We start from the raw sequence: 17353 nt of genomic DNA on the forward strand, positions 1-17353 counted from the left end.
GGAGTGTTCTCTTGCACCTGGATTGCATTCCTATGCAAGTTACAAAATGAAAAAAAGTTTGTTTGAAAGCTGCTGTGTTTGTATCCCTCTTTCCATCTTTCTAATTTATTGCTTAACCAATGAGCAAGGCTGCTTTTGAACTTTATTATCTTTTTATCCTTATAAACTTCAAAAGCATATTTTCCACTTTCCACCTTCGTGTCACTGCGCATTGAAATAGATTCAATGCACTGTCTCCTACTGTAAATTGTTTTTTCCCAGGACCGCAAAGGTATCAGTCTCCTTGCTCGCCATTCCCCAAACGTACCTTCCTTCTCTGAAATTCTATAATCCTCAAAATTCCTATTGACTACCACTTAATTTATCTACTCATTTATTTTTGTCATCTTTAGCCTTCGTTGTGTTTTCCAGGTCTTGGCACTTCACTTTGTGATTTATCAAGGAAACTTAGTTAATTTTTATTGTTTTAAATATGAGTCCTAATGAAGGGTTATGCCCAAAACATAGACTCTCCTGCTTCTCAATGCTACGTGACCTGCTGTGCTTTTTCCAGCACCATGCTTTATGGGCTCTGACTTCTCCAGCATCTGCAGTCCTCACTATCTCCAAATTTCATCCTTTCACAACACCAAGCCACGAAGATTAAACTTGACAGGTGAATGCAAACTTATTTACTTTTGTGTGCTTTTTGGTGAAAGTAAATCTGAAGCAGATGCTCTGAGAAATCAGTGAAAAATCTTTGAAGTGTTTATCAAATTAAAATACCATGTCATGAATATTGAAATCCTGTACATTGTTATCCTTGGGATAGCTACAGGTTAAAATAGTTCTCAGACAGTTAAATTGGGAATAGCTGAACTACTTTTCCCTATTTGTAGTACCTCTAACCCAAAGACTACCATCACACACTCTCGCTGTCTTCCCCAGCTCCCCCACACTCCCCCAAAAAAACCTGAAACTAAAGAAAGAAACAGTATATATGCTTCTGTGTTTGTAAAACTTGTGTTTGAGGTTTCCTGAGGGTGATGCTTGTATCCTTCAACAAACTTTAGTTTGGCATTTGTTTTTTGTAACACTGGTTAATAAACGCAGGCTGCTGGGAGGAACATAAATGACAACTGAAGAAATCTCTGTACCAATGTGTAATAGTCCATCCTGTTCATATGTTGTCACATTTTTTTAGATTAGATTAGCTTACTTACAGTGTGGAAACAGGCCCTTCGGCCCAACAAGTCCACACCGCCTCGCCGAAGCGCAACCCACCCATACCCCTACATCTACACCTTACCTAACACTACGGGCAATTTGGCATGGCCAATTCACCTGACCTCCTTTTGGACTCCTTAACTTTACTCTTAATGACACAAAATATACTTAGCACACCATTAGCTATTGTATGCAAAACAACAAGCTGGTAGAGAGAACTGCATAAAAACTTAAGAAATATTCAGTTCAGAAGTTGAAACATGTTCCCTATCAAAATTTTGAGGCAAAGCAACTTTAACAACAGCCATTTTTGTTAAGCTTCAGTATAAAGTAGCCCTACTCTTAGCACCTGGAGACAATGAGCGATACATGAAAGCATATTGAAACTTGAGTTAAAATTAACGATGTTTAAGCAGCAACACTATTTCTGTGGAGATGAGCAAGTACTGAAACATTGACCCAAGAGTTTTTATTCTTGAGGTAATACTGGCAAAGAAGCCCGCAACAGAAGCTGATTTCAGAGAATCTGTCTGTTCACTTCGCCTCCTGTGTTAATATTTACTTTGGTTGTGAAGGCAACTCTTTCACTTTTTAATCATGCACTAAGCTGCAAAGAACATGAACTTAATTTAAAATACTTATGATAGAATGAGACATTAAAGGCCAAATAGGTAAACATTGCTTCATCATGATATATTGTCATAAATTGAAGCTGTAAAAATACCTTGTCAGTAGGATCCAATATCTACAATAATTCCAAAATTCTAAATTATAAGTCATTTCTTATTCTCTTTGGTTCTCCACACACCTCCCAAAAACCCTGCTTATGGACTGTCTATGGACTGTGTGGAATGCTCTGCCCCAGAGGGCAGTGAAGGCCCAGTCTCTGGATTCATTTAAGAAAGAATTGGATAGAGCTCTTAAAGATAGTGGAGTCAAGGGTTATGGAGATAAGGCTGGAACAGGATACTGATTGGGAAAGATCAGCCATGATCATATTGAATGGCGGTGCAGGCTTGAAGGGCTGAATGGCCTACTCCTGCATCTATTGCCTATTGTCTAAAAACAGGCGTAAATTAAATAAATAATATGTATATAATTAATTTAAAAACCTGACTTTCAGTCTTAGACAGTATTTGCATGATATCACAAAAACTATATTTGCTTAACAATGAATGCCATAAAAATTGCCTGTGTTTGAACAAGTTTGTGAAAGTGAAATCTAAATTCTTTATGCATTCTGGTTCAGATTGTTTTTGCTTGGCATTTCACATGCAGTGTTAAACATCAACTGAAAAATCAGTATTGGCTTATGAATTTGCTATTGGAATACTCCAGGTTTTTTAATTAGTGCCTTTAGCATGTTTGATCTCTTGAGGGATTTTGGGGTGCCTTAGATCCCTTGGGAGATTTCCTGTGGTTTCCAAAATCAGTCAGAAGTTCTGAAGATCCTGTTTTTAATATAGTTGTGGTCATAGGTTTCATAATATCGTGCTTTTCCTTTTGAGTTTGAAATTGATGAGCAGCACTAATGTTAAACTAACAGTAAAGATTTGGAGTCTAGGTCTAATCTGTCTGCAAAGTGAAATGTAGTGTCTGTTTGGGAGAGCTAGTGTCACAGCATATAGAGTGTAAATCCAGTATACTGTCTATCTTGGGTTTAAAAAGTGTTCATTAATTTCTTTGGACCACTGGATGTTTTTATTAATATTCCTGCTTCATTGAATATTTAGAGAGGAAAGATTTTCCCTCGACCCCTCTTTTAAGTATTCAAATTTTGAACTGTTGGATGAGCGTTTCTTTTATTGTTGTATCCAACGTTGCATCAAGCACTGTTGCAAATCAGGGCCTCTTCAGAGATCAAGTTGGGAAACATTGAGTTCTGCAGAAATTCATACAGAACTTGAAACCGAGCCAGAGGACTCAGATCAGTAGCTACAATCTAAATGTATCATAAAATACACATGACCATCTAAGAATAGCAGTTCCTGCTAGTCTCGGTTTTAAATAAGTCAGTACCTTTTTTATTTTTAAACAGTGACCCTTAATTCTAGATTCTGCCACAAGGGGAAACTTCTAGCACATACCCTGTGAAGTTGTTAAGAATCTTGCGTTTGAATGAAATCACCTCATTCTTGTAAACGCAAGTTGACATAGGGCTAATCTCCTCCACCTTTGTCCACAAGACACCCTCTTTCCAGGAATTAGCCGAGTGAACTTTTTCTGTATTGCTTCAAATGTAATTATATCCCTCTGTAACTAGACACGATACTCTAGTTGCAGATCATTATGGGCCTGCAAATCCATAGCAACACTTCTCTACATTTACACTCTATATTTCCCTTGCAATATGGACAACATTCCTTCCTAGTTGCTTGCTAGCTTTGTGATCTGTGTACTAGGACTCCCAGATTCCTCTGTGAAATAATTTCATTTTAATCTGATTATGATTGCAATACTGCTTTTACAATATTGAATCTCTTAACTTCAGTGTAACAAAAGGATTAGTACCAGACCATTATTGTAACATCAGTATCTTATGGCTTATAATTTGCATTGGTTGTTAATTTGCTGTCAAGGATTGCACTGTTAACTGTAAATACTTTTCCACATTTCGTGACATAATTAGTCGTGTAGAAGGGATGCAAAATATGAACAACCTCTCATTGCGTGTCCATTTATTTTCTGTAACATTTTTCACGATATGTAACTTCATAATTTGTTTTAGCAGCAAGACTTTTAGATTGGACTTGAAGTATTGAATGTGAAATAAATGGAAATGGAATCAAACCCTGAATTTAAGAGGTTAATAAACTAACTTAAAGTGAAAATCAAAGAATTTCATTGGTATATTATAAAGGTCTGAGTTAGAATTAAGATAACACTGGACAATGGGTGAGCTACTTCTGAGTTTTCATAGAGACAAAATGTCATGAGTTGCCTTTGTGAAGGGACTAAGTTATTCATCCAAATTCTCATATTAGAGAGATGTTGGAAAGCAAATGGTAATCCAAAGGAGAATTTAAAGGACCCATATACTTTTCAGTCCATTAGGTCGCAATCTTTGATTTCCTTCCCTAATGACATTCTGGATCTATCAATACCAAATAGACTGCAACCATTCAAGATAGCAAGTTGCTTCCCTTAAGAGGATGACGAAAAGGATGCAGAGTAAACGCTAGTCCAGCCAGCAATTCCCACATAATCATACAACATGGAAACAGACCTTTCAGTCTAATTCGTCCACGCCGATAAAGTTTCCCAAACTAAACTAGTTCCATTTACCTGAATTGGCCCATATCCCTCTAAATCATTCCTATTCATGTACGTGTCCAAATGTAATGACTGTATACCTTTTTATCTCCCACTTCCTCTGGCAGTTCATTCCACATATGAACCACCCTCTGTGTGAAACAGTTGCCCCACCAGCTCCCTTTTAAGTCTTTCTCTTCTCACCTTAAAAAAAAATTTCTGATGAAGGGCTTTGCCCGAAACATCAATTTTATCTTTTGTTCTCTCTCCCTGCTCCTTGGATGCTGCCTGACCTGCTATGCTTTTCCAGCACTACTCTAATCTTGACTCTTAATCTCCAGCATTTACAGTACTCACTTTCACCTTTTTAAAAAAATATGCCCCCAAGTTTTGAATTCTTCCTCCCACCACCACTCTAAATTTTTAAGAATGAAAGCACAACCTGAGAATGGCACATAATTGCTATGAGGTAAAAACAATAACTGTAGATGCTGGAAACCAAATTCTGGATTAGTGGTGCTGGAAGAGCACAGCAGTTCAGGCAGCATCCAAGGAGCAGGTCCGCTGCCTGAACTGCTGTGCTCTTCCAGCACCACTAATCCAGAACATAATTACTATGGCTCACTCTTCAGAACAACTCAGGTGAGCCACAATGAAGTGGGGATTGTTTGCACAAAAGCAGTTTGTTTTAGTTTTGTGTGTGATTTTCTCACAAGGCACTTAGTCAGCTGGAAGATTGAGAGGGTGATAATGTATCTGCCAACAGCCTGAACTATGCACATCGAGATTATTAGGAACCAGAATGTTTCTGATTGAGTTACTGCACATGAATTGCAAGTGGGCCTTAATTTGGAATGAAACATCCAAATTAAGGAAGTAAATTTGTTCTATCTGCCTGATAAAGCTAACAGAAGAGGATAGCAGTAGAATCATCCAAAGAGTGCTATTCTGCAAGTCAAGTACCAGATTGAGGATTGCCAGTGAATTTTAGGACTGATGGGGTGCCTACGTTTGGACTCTGAAATGAAGAAACGCTTGCAATTCTGTCTTGTATAAGAGAACTCTTGAGCCTACTTAAAAATGAAATGGTCTGTTGAGAATTTTGGACTTTACATTAGTACTTATGATTCTTTTGAGTTTTAAAAAAAAAACTAGAACTTTGAAGTTCCTAAATGTTAATGATCCCTTGAGATCGTAGCACTGTTATGACTGCTGATTCTTCTGTGTTTAAGGGATGGTTTGAGTTGATAGAGATGCGTCTGTTTGACAATAATAGAATTGATGTATTGGATCCAGTAGCCCTTCAGTATATTTTAATATCTGAACACACTGGAATGACTATCTTTCAGTTTTGATACTAGGCTGGAGCAAAGGGTTCTGGAGTTTTGAAGGGTAATTCAAGTGCATTGAGAAGGATGTGGCTTGTGGATTGCTGAGGTCTGCTGTTGTTAGGGGCCAGTCTAATGGTCTTGAATGAGAAGAACGTCCAGGAGAGCAGAGCCCAAATTGACTTGAATTCTTTGGCGCACCGAGTGATACAACATGGGCACAGACCCTTCAGTCCAACTCATCCATGCTGGCCACACATTCCAATCTGACCTGGTCCCATTTGCTAGTATTTGGCCCATATCCCTCCAAACCCTTCCTAATCATATACCCATCCAAATGCCTTTTTGAATGTTTTAGTTGTACCAGCCTCCTCCACTTCCTCTGGCAGCCTATTCCATAAACATATTTCCCTTGGCGTGAAAAGTTTACCCCTCGGGTACTTTTTAAAATCTTTACCCCCTCTCCTTTAAACCATTTTGCTTTGGACTCTCTCACCGATGCCGCATTTTATACTTTGTACCCTTGGGATTATATATCAACAACTACTTCATACTCAAAAACATTGTTGGTAAGTTGCTTTTAAACATAATCTTTACAAAGTTTGAAGCAAAGTACTTTAAAGTCATAGAGATTATTTCTTTTATTTCTCTGAAATGAGTCTGCTGCCAAAAAGGACAGTTCAGTTCTGGCATGCATTACACTGGCTACCATTCAAAATGAACCAAGTAATACAAATTTGTCAGGTGGTTGTTCACATACATAAACTGAAATCTTTTTAACTTTTCCAGCAAGGGGACAATAAATCTAACTTTTTAAAATGTTGTTTTGTATTTAAGTATTCACCAGTGTTTTACTTATTATACAAAACCTTTGTCTGACATCTGTCAGTATCTCTTACGAGACATGCTCATCACTGATCACAGGAGTGACCAGAGCGTCTAAAGCAGAAGTGGGGAACCTGTCCATGTTAGAAGGCCGCATTATGTTAGTTGTAATCTAATAAGGCCGCATCTGAGAAACTTCAATTATGTATTATTCAAAATTCACATTATTTTGTAAAAATCTAACTACTATGCACTAACTAACTAAAAAACGATTTAAAAAAAATGTTAATTCTAAAGTTACCTAACCTTTTAATGACTTTGTGACTGCTTTTTGTAGGAAAGTATTTGAATATTTGGTTGCAGCATGGAGGTCTACAGTTTTAGCTGATCTTCTAGATGGGTATCCATCATTTGTGACCTTAAGGGCGTCTTGTTTTTGGCTAAGTAGGAGAATGTAGATTTGTAGCAATAAGTGGTTGAAAAACAAGAAAGCATTTTTCATGCATGTCGCGAAATTTGGATTAATTCAAACAGTGACACACAATGGCCTAGAAGGCCACAGGTTCCCCACCCCTAGTCTAAAGGTTTCATTCTCCTATCTTACCTCCAATTTCTTCAAGACACTCCACTAGAAGCATGCTCTTCTGTTGTGACATTGTATCTTGTTATTAGACCGGACCCTTATGTGCCTGGGGAGTATTTGTATATAAGACCTACAATAAGTCTGTTTTACTCTCAAGTACCCACAGTATCCATGCTCAGTTTTTTATGTTAAGGGAGGTAACCTAAGCATTGCTGTATCAGGTAAAATGTCTTTTATGAAAACAAACTCATGCCAAGATATATTCTGCTTGATGAATTTTGAGTAGTTTATCATAGAAGAATTATTTATGCAAAACTTAAATTAGCGGAGGTAAAGTTTTGAAGAATTAATCTCTGTTTATGTGGTTGTCCTTTGGTGAAGACAAACATATGTTCCATTCAGTAGGATATTCAACTTGGAGAAACCTAAAGTATTCTGGGTATATCTACAGATTTCACATGTTCAGAATGCACAGCTGCGGTGGGTAAACTCTTTCAACTGTTGTAGTGCAAATAATCTCAAATTTGGAATATTTGATTGAAAAGTAAGGGTTAAGACTTAGATAATTTATGCACAAGCTACTCCTGTTTAGAACAAGATTTTTTTGTGTGTTGCCTTGAAACCTAAGTTTAGACATTGAGAGAATAGATTCCCTACAGTATGGAAACAGGCACTTCAGTCCAACCAGTCCACACCGACCCTCCAAAGACTAACCCACACAGACCCAACTCCCTCTGACTAATGCCCCTAACACAATTGGCAATTTAGCATGGCCAATTCTTTGGACTGTGGGAGGAAACCGGAGGAAACTCGCGCAGACACTGAGAACGTGCTGTGCAAACTCCACACAGTCGTCCGAGGTTGGAATTGAACCTGGGACCCTGGTGTTGAGAGGCACAGTGCTAACCATTGAGCCACCGTGCGGCATCCATGAGTAACAGGAAGCAGGTAATTTTAGATTAGCATTGAGATAGAAAACACTGATAGGTGATTCTGGGGCAATTGATCACATGAACATAGACCATTGAGGTTTTTTTTAACAAAAGGGTGTGAAGAACGAGGGTTGAAAGATGGCAAATTAATGGTTAATGCATATTAATGCTAAATGTATTTTTGATGTGCTTAAATCTCTGAAGGTTATGTTCTAATATCTTTCATATTTGACTAGATAAATATATCAGCATGATAAGGTGCTACTGTTGTGACTACTATGAGTGCTTTAATTTTGGAACAGATTAGCTCTCATTTCTTTGATATCAAACCACCTATCTACTGGCTTAACATATGCATTTGCCTGCATTAACAATTCTGATCGCTGTTGGAAAATGCCATGTTGACTTTGAAATATGTTGGGATCTTAGGTCATAAAAAGTGCTTTATAAATGCAGTATTCATTTGTATTTGCCCTAATACTTAACTGGGTGAATTGAGTGATTTTATAAAACAACAGAACAGTCCCAAAGAATAGTAATATTTTGGGTTTTTTTACTTGCAAATTTCCACTGACTTGGTTGCAGTGGGCTCAATCAATGACTAATTGGCAGCTTTTTAAAACTATAACAGCCATAAATAGCCTGTCACAGTTCTTCTACAATCCCGTGATCCACTCTTGAAAAGTTATGCTAGTTAGAGAAAGATCAGAGTTGAGGTGGAATGGAATTGCAAAAAGCTTGTACTGCTTACTGAAACTACTGTTGAAAAGGAGTTTTTCTAACCTTTAAAATTTAAAGAATGAATGATTGTGCTGCTTACAGTAATTATCATAGTGCAAAAGTGAATTCATTGCAGACTGGAATCTTGTAGTCAAAGCAGAGCATTAAGCAGTGGAAAAGGACAGTAAGGCTTTGTAAATGTCTGATTATACCCAGAGAAGCTACACAATGCAGTTGTAGAATTTCTGTATCTCTATTTCAAAAGAATTAATATTGGACAACTATATGGATCAATCATCTCATTATAACCCATTCTTAATTAGGGATTTTTGGAAATGACAGGATGTCACGTATCTTAATTTCATTCATACCATTTCCTCTTATTGCTATAAATATTCAGCAAGTGCATTGAAATAATTGTTTTGAATAAGCCATTTTAATAGCTACCTTGTTTCTAATAACTTGTGTAATGTTTAATCATACACTTTTGATGCTTGACTAGTCATGAAGTCAAGTATTCAGATATCTGTGCACTCATAACTTTTTATTATGATAATGAAACAGAAGTTACAGAGACCAACTTTCTCTTTGTATAAACAAAGGTTAGTACATTTATGCATAGTCAAATAATACAATAGACACTTTATGCTCAACTTGGTGTACATTATCGATTGAATGAAAATGAGATGTGATATATAACTGACAGATTTCCATGACTACTAATTAGTATTTGCACCAAAATTTATCATTATTATTTATTTTGGTTTTTCTCTCCTATCTGCTTTGGTTATGCATCAATATGGACATTGATGCCGCCACTGCAGTGATTTTCAAGATGTGGCCAGAAGACCATCTGCAGCCAATAAGCTGCTTTGCAGTTAGCAAATCTCCTGTCAGGTCCCTTTTTACTATGTGCTCAAAGTCCCTGGAAGTTAAGAATTGCAATAGGTTGTTCTCTCGTCACCCATCAGGGATCAGTTTTTTTTTGTTTATCAAGACTGGCAATCTTTAAGAAGCTGAAGCATTCTCTCTCTTGTCCCATACTGTTTTATTGGGCCCAACCAGATCTTTCCTACTGTTATGTTGACATCTTTTTTTTTTTGAAGCAAGGATTAAATCCTTAATAGTAATCGATTCTTTAAAGTTACATTGTAATGTAAAATGAGGGAAGAGAGGTGGTAGGAACAGAGAAAAGGTTAACCAAGGAGTTCAGCTTCAAAGGAACGGAGAGTTGGGAACCAAGAACTGTAGGAAAGGCTCTCCCGTGTGTTTTGTGTATAGAGTGTTTCATGACTGCACAATTATTTGCTGATCATTTATTGATTTTAATGCATGCAACTAGTCCTAGCTCTAAAGAATTGGGCATGCTGACTTCTTAAATGTTTCCATGCAGTTAAGAAGTGCTTAACTTTGGTTTCGCAATGTTGAAGAGGCACTATTACCAGGGATATTATAGAATGGGGGAGGAAATGAATCTCAATCCTACCATCCTGTCTGGGACACTCTGCCACCCATTGAAAATAGTTGTTTAATTCACGATATTGCGAACATTACTAAAATTGATTTTAGAGTCCTAATCTTGTGACTTCCTGTACTCAGTAGTATCCTTTGGAGCAAAGATAAGATATGTTTTAAGGTTCAGAATAATTTAGCTTAACTGAAGCTTTTTCAGTACTGTTCATATCTGTAGGGGCCAGTTTTTGCAATTTTACAGGATGTCCAAATCTGCAAAAATATTCCTAATTGCACATGTTTTGGTTTTAGAATATATTTGGAAAGTATTTCTGAAATTCTATGAATATGTTGTGTTGCCCCTCATCACTGCTCTGCTTTTTACCCCAAACCACCCATAACTTGCAAATGCTAATGTTTGGACTAAATCTGTAAGCCAAGTTCATAAAAATACTCTTTCTTCAACTATACCTCTAAGTGGATGATTCATGTCAATATAAGGCAAATGAAACCAGAGCTAATTGCACGAGTGCATACTTTTCCATTGCACAAGCCAAATCTGCTGCGCTTTTCTGTAGACAGGAACCATTGCCGATTATCATATTGAAGATTTCAGGCAATGCCAAATTGTTGGACAAAGCCCAGCAAGTCCTCCCCATTCTGCTTTAGCATGTCTCTTGTACTTTGACCTGTTAAGCAGACAGATGCAGAGCACAGAGGCAGAATTGGAATTAACGTCTTGACTTAAAACTAAGCAGTTATGCCATTGCACACTTCTTACACACTCACTAATTTTCCGGTGTTTGGCTTGATCGTAATGAAAAAAAATCCTCCAGCTGATGCACAAATTTACTCCACCTCCAATAACTTTCTCCCAATGGATTGGGTTATATCCTTTTGAGACTTATTGGTGTGCATGATCTAGAATACGATCAAGCTAAACAATTTGCAATTTCTTTTTCAGCTAAAATGTCAAATAAGTGTTTATGGCATAGTCAAAGATTAAACATTTAATGGCACAAAAGGAGGGCACTCAAACCATGGGTTCCACACCAGCTCCTCACAAAACAATCCAGTTAGTTCCACTCCCCTTGCCCAATCCCATTACCTTGTAAGTTTATTTCCTTTGAGCCTGTGCAATTTCCTTTAGGCATGAATGTTTTTTTTAACTTCAATTGCCATCATGATAAGTGAACTTCAAACTATAGCATTCACTGCATAAACCTGTTGTTCCAGTCTTGTCACTCCTGCATCACTTGTCCAGAATCTTAAATCTGTGACCTGTACTCCTGTACCATCAGATAAGTTTTTCTTGTCTACCTTCCCCAAGTCTGACTTAATCTTGTACATCTCCACCAAGTCTCCTTTCAATCTCCTTCTCTCTAAGGATGGCAAGCCAACCTTTCTAGCTTGATCTTGTAGCTAGCCCTCCACTCATACCCACTACTGCTTGGAGCCATTCTGGTAAAAACCCCTGTCAGCACCCCCTCAAGGACCATCACACCTTTTCTAAAGTGTGATCAGAATGGTAAATACAGAAAATATATAGCTCGTAACTTCCAACTCAGGGTGTTTTTAACTTCGACTCAGCATTCTCTGTTAAAGTTTTGGTTTTTCAGCTCTCAGCTTTTTCCAGTGTGATTGCAGGTTTACTAGTCCCATTGATGTAATCTAAGCAAGGTTCCTTAAGGCATGGGGTAATTTTCTTAATTCTTTAAGATGAATTATTTCAAAAGTTTAACTTCCTACTACTGTTTGTCACTCGGGTCTCATAGAATCTGCTCACATTCATTCTGTAGTAATACTTTCTGGTTTTTGATTGGCAAGTACAAATGCTACAGCATCTATGCCGGCACAGTTTGAAAGGGTATGCATATCTTGATATCTCTGTCAAGAAATATACTGGAAACATACTTGAACGAGATTGTCAAAAACTGGATTATGGCAGATATCAGGTATTCGCAATCACCAATATATGTGCAGCGCATTAGTTTAGTTCAATGATTTGTAAATCTGAAGTCATGATTGGACCTCAATCATAGCAAGTGTTTTAAGTTTGTTAACTTTGTCTGCTATGTTTTAGAACTTGTGAATGTTGTGATTTTTATTTAACTATTGTAAAAATAACCAAATATTTCAATGATGCTGTGTACACTCATGGCATTGAATTTGGAGATATTTAATTTTCTAAGATGAATAAGTCATAATTTATGTTAGCATGATTTGCATAACTTTTTTTTCTTTTATCCAGACATGGGTCATGGCGGGAACCTGTCAATCCTTACTATGTCAACACAGGGTATGCTTTGGCACCAGCGACAAGCGCTAATGACAGTGAGCAGCAGAGTATGTCAAGTGATGCAGATACCATGTCACTGACGGATAGTAGTGTGTAAGTATCTGCATGTGGTAGAATTTTTATAGCAATTGTTTTTATATTTTGAAACAGTGGAAAATAACCAAAGTACTTTGTAAAATGTAACGTGGTGAAACATATTTTTAATCTTTGGAGATTAGCAATGTTTTGAATATTGGCTAAATTATTTTTCTACCTTTTTTTCCAGTTAATAATTAGGGGGAAAATATATATTAAAGTTTAAAAACTGAGGTGGCTTTGTAAAGTGAATTATGAGGGCTTTTGAGTTGCTGAGGGTAATCATTAGGACTGATCCCATTGTTTCAAGTTGAATATTCTAGAAGTATCCAACCCAGTCATCTCTACTGCCCTTTTTGCTTCAGCAGCTCGTTCTGCAGACAACAATGCAAAGTTGACTTGGTTAATTAAATTGTAATTTATTCCACTTAAATTTATTCAGTTTATTTTAAATGATTTGCTTTATAGGGTTTATGTTCCAACTAAGCATGTATATGCTAGTAAAAGTTGATCTTTTCATTCACTTGCATTTACAGATAGTAATTCCACAAAGCAACTCACAGGGGAATAAAATATAACAGTGCTGTGTTTGTTTTTGGATTGTGCATAAATGCTAATTGTCAGTTCTCAGTTTCTTGCCAATCTGTTTTTAGTCAAATCATTGGCAGCAGTTTTGTTTCTTGTCTACACACACTAAAATAATTTATTTTATTAATTGTTTTCTCCACTGTAAGTCAGTATCATTTATAGTGAGCTCTTATCTGTGTTGCTATATTTGCTGTAGTGTTCTGTTTTGGACCAAAGTGTTCCATTGTTTAGATTGTCTGCCCACCCCTGGTGGCACTAGCTAGTTAAGGTTCGGATTGAACATAATGGTCCCTATCAAATAACCATAAAGCAGAGTTTAAGTTATATTCTGTAGTGTTTTAACCTGGTGGAATGTCCATCCAGTTAGAAAAAGCTTGTTTGGACTTAGCAAGATAGGTATAAACTTAATTCCAGTTTTACTTCAACGTAGTTGGTATTGAGTACGTACAGCAAGTTGTATCTTTTTTACATGGAATAAAGATGAAAGGCTTGAGGAGCCGGATACCCAAGATACCAGAGTTTCCCAACCCTCTTTAAACTTTATCTCAATAAGAAATTCAGGTTCATATTTAACGTTGGACATTTTGTTAGACATTCACATGTAGTGGAATGAACTGCTTTATATATGGAACATCAAGTTGTCCAATATGGAATCTCTTAGGAGGAGATTGTTGGCTCCTGAGCAGTAGTGCTATGGATCAACTGAGTCAGAGGTCAAACAGCCATTTTACCATTAAAGAAGAATCTTTCAAAAATGACTTAATTGCAGTCAAAGTGGTTATGAGCTGCTGGTTTTGTTCAAGACGACATGAAAAGAGATGATCATATTTCACCTTGGGCTGATCAGAAACTAGTATCAAGTTTGCAGTTTAATTTAGGCTTGTTGCACTGAAAAAAATATAAAATTTATTGTTCGTATATCTTGAATTTTAAAGCATCGAAGGATGAAATTTGACTCAGTGGCCTGTATTATCTCTTTTTGAAAGAGCTATTCAATCAGTCCCAATCCTCTGCTCTTTCCATGGTCAATCATTTCATTAAATCCAGTGCAAGGAAGCATAGTCACTCTTCCTGTTATTCACAAATTGTGATTTAAGATTATGTTAGTGGAATCTGAGTGTAGTCGTTATTCTGTACATTCATCAGCTGAAAGAAAATTAGATTATAAAGATTTTAGAGATCTCTGTTATGGTTGTTGGTTAATGAATCTTAGATGACATGAAGCCATTTAGACTAGATTCCCTACAGTGTGGAAACAAGCCCTTCGGCCCAACAAGTCCACACCGACCCTCAGAGTAACGCCCCCAACCTTTGACTAATGCTCCAAACAACTATGGGCAATAGCATGGCCAATTTACCTGGCCTGCACATCTTTGGAATGTGGGGGGAAACTGGAGTACCCAAAGGAAACCCATGCGGACATTGGGAGAACGTGCAAACTCCTCAGACACACTCCCAAGACTGGAATCAAACCTGGGTCCCTGGCGCTATGAGGCAGCAGTGCTAACCACCGTGCCACCCCAAAAGTAGTTGCAGGCGCTCCTATTGAAACATTTGTACCAAAAAGATGTACTGTTAGCAGGCAAAGCACATTCTTACCAAGACGACAACAACAGTTTTAAATTTGGCAAATTAATTTAAACCTGGCAGTTGGAAATTAAGGATCAATTAAATTTAAATGTGATGGTTTTGACAACCGAGAACCAATCCAACTGTAAAGAAGTTAATAGTTCATCAAGGATATAAAGTAAGAGGGCATTTGAAATTTGCCAGAAAGCAAACTGCCCTCTGAAGAGATTAGCTCTCTGAGTAACCATCATCTGACTAAAGATACAGCAGAACTTTTATCTAATATTCCTGACACCAGAATTCAATGCAGAGGGGCATTCCTGATGGAAGAATTTGAAGGAGGAGGCATTCCTGAAAGAACAGTGGAGAAGGCGTGGAGCATTCCTGGCCATACTTTTGAGAGACTAAGTTTAATGTTTTTATAGTATTTATTGGAAGTATACCATTAGAATTTTCTTTTATGAGGGGATTGTATGGTTTGTTAATGGTTCTGTTGATTCATTCACTGTTGGAGTTGGATAAAAAAATTGTTTAAAACAAGTTTCTTGTAAAATAAAAACCGAAAGAACTGTGGATGCTGTAAGTTGGAAACAAAAACAAGAATTGCTGGAAAAACTCAGCAATTCTGGCAGTATCTGAGAAGAGAAGTTAACATTTCAGGTCCAGTGACCCTTCCTCAGAACTGTTGGTTATAACCTGGTGTCATGTGACATCCAACTGATCGATTAATGTGAACATTTCATATGTTCATTTTAGTTTTAATTGTGCTAGAAATAAATCAAATGTTTAATTATGATCTAATTATTACATTGCATATGGTGGTCATTTCAATGTAATCTATTACAGCTGGTGTTAAGAGTCTGTAATTGAAGCATTTTATTCTTGAATTTTTAACGTGGGATGCTTACCCTAGTTTTGGATGATTTTCAAAATTCATTTGAGATGTGAGTGTTATTTGCTTCAGAAGTATTTTGTTGTTCAGGGAAATGGTGAGCTGTCGTCTTGAACCCCAGATGTGTTAAGGGAGGGAGTTCCAGGACTTTGACCCAGCAATACTGAAGGAAAGCAACATAGTTCCAGGACAGGGTGATAGGTGAGTTGGAAAGGAAGAGTCAGGTGGTGGTAGTCTAATTTATCTAATTCCTTGACCTTCAATGTAATAGTGGTAGTGGTTGCAGACTTGGAATATACTGTCTAAGGAATTTTGGTGAAATTCTGCAGTGCATCTTGTAGGTGGTACACATTGTTGCTACTGAGCATATGTGATGGAATGAATGTTTTGCATGTGGTGTCAATTAAGCAGGCTGTTTCATCCTCTATGATGATGATCTTCATACTTGTCCAGGCAAGTGGGGCGTATTCTGTCACACTCCTGACATGTGCCTTTTCAATAGTAGCCAAGCTTTGGAGAGTTTGGTGGATTCCACTGCAGGATTTCTAGCCCAGTACAGTTTCTGGTCCCTGATAACCATCAGCCTGTTGCACATGCTGACAAGTAGGGGATTTCGCAATGATAATGCTATTTCCCCTCACTTGCTACTTCTCAGCCTGGGCCTGAATATTGTCTATCTCAGTACTTGAGCAGTCCAAATGGTGCTGAACATCTGCAACTGTCAGCAAACATCCATGCTTGTAACTTTCTGATGGAGAGAATGTCATGAAAGCGACTAAAGGTGGTTGGGGTTAGGACACTACTGTTATATCCCAGAGTGGGTTTCATTGAAGTCCAGCAACCACAACCACATTCGTTTGTGCTAGGTTTGACTGCAATCATGGCCTGTATTCAGCCTCATTCCTGTTGACTTCAGTTTTGCGAAGGCTCCTTAATGCCATGTCATACACACTCTCACTGTTAACAACCCTTCCATCACTTTGATCGGGAGAGTCTGAAGGAGCCATAATAATCAAGTGGAATTTGTCCTGCTTTTTGTATATTGTACATAGTCACAGAATCATACAGCACTGAAACAGACCCTTTGGATTAGTCAGATCATGTTGACCATAATCCTTCCTGTGCTTGGTCCATATTCCTGCAAACATTTCCTATTCGTGTACTTATCCAAATGTCTTTTAGACGTCGTAACTGAACCTGCATTCACCACTTCCTCTGGACGTTCATTCCACACACACACCATCCTCTGTACAAAAGAGAAAAATCTTTCTCTTCTCACATTAGACATATGCCCTTAGTCATGAAATCCCCCACCACAGGGAAAAGGGACCTACTATTCACTTTGTCTGTACCCCTCATGATTTTATAAAACTCTGAGGTCACCCCTCAACCTCTTACGTTCAGGTGAAAAATGTCGCAGCCTATTCACCCTCTTTTTATAACTCAAACCCTGCATTCCTAGCTACTTCCGAAAATCTCTTCTGAACTCTCTCCAGCTTAGTAAGATCCTGCCTATAATAGGGCGACCAGAACTGGACACATTCCTCCAGAAGAGGTCACCAACATCCTGTATAACCTCGGCATTACATCCCAACTCCTATAATCAAATGGTCTGAGCAATGAAGGCTAATT

The 17353-nt window shown here is 37.6% G+C and overlaps 1 protein-coding gene across 10 annotated transcripts in view; it reads left to right on the forward strand.

Annotated features, from left to right (window-relative positions):
• The window catches only part of axin1 (axin 1), a 127435-nt gene that overhangs the window by 43842 nt on the left and 66240 nt on the right, over window positions 1–17353 (forward strand). For all 10 annotated transcript variants that reach the window (XM_072559938.1, XM_072559940.1, XM_072559939.1 and 7 more), the window contains one exon: window positions 12550–12690. In XM_072559938.1, the coding sequence (XP_072416039.1) occupies window positions 12550–12690 (141 nt within the window). The remainder of the gene's footprint in view (window positions 1–12549; window positions 12691–17353) is intronic.

This window comes from Chiloscyllium punctatum, chromosome 40 (genome assembly GCF_047496795.1).
Source record: "Chiloscyllium punctatum isolate Juve2018m chromosome 40, sChiPun1.3, whole genome shotgun sequence".
Lineage (NCBI taxonomy): Eukaryota > Metazoa > Chordata > Chondrichthyes > Orectolobiformes > Hemiscylliidae > Chiloscyllium > Chiloscyllium punctatum.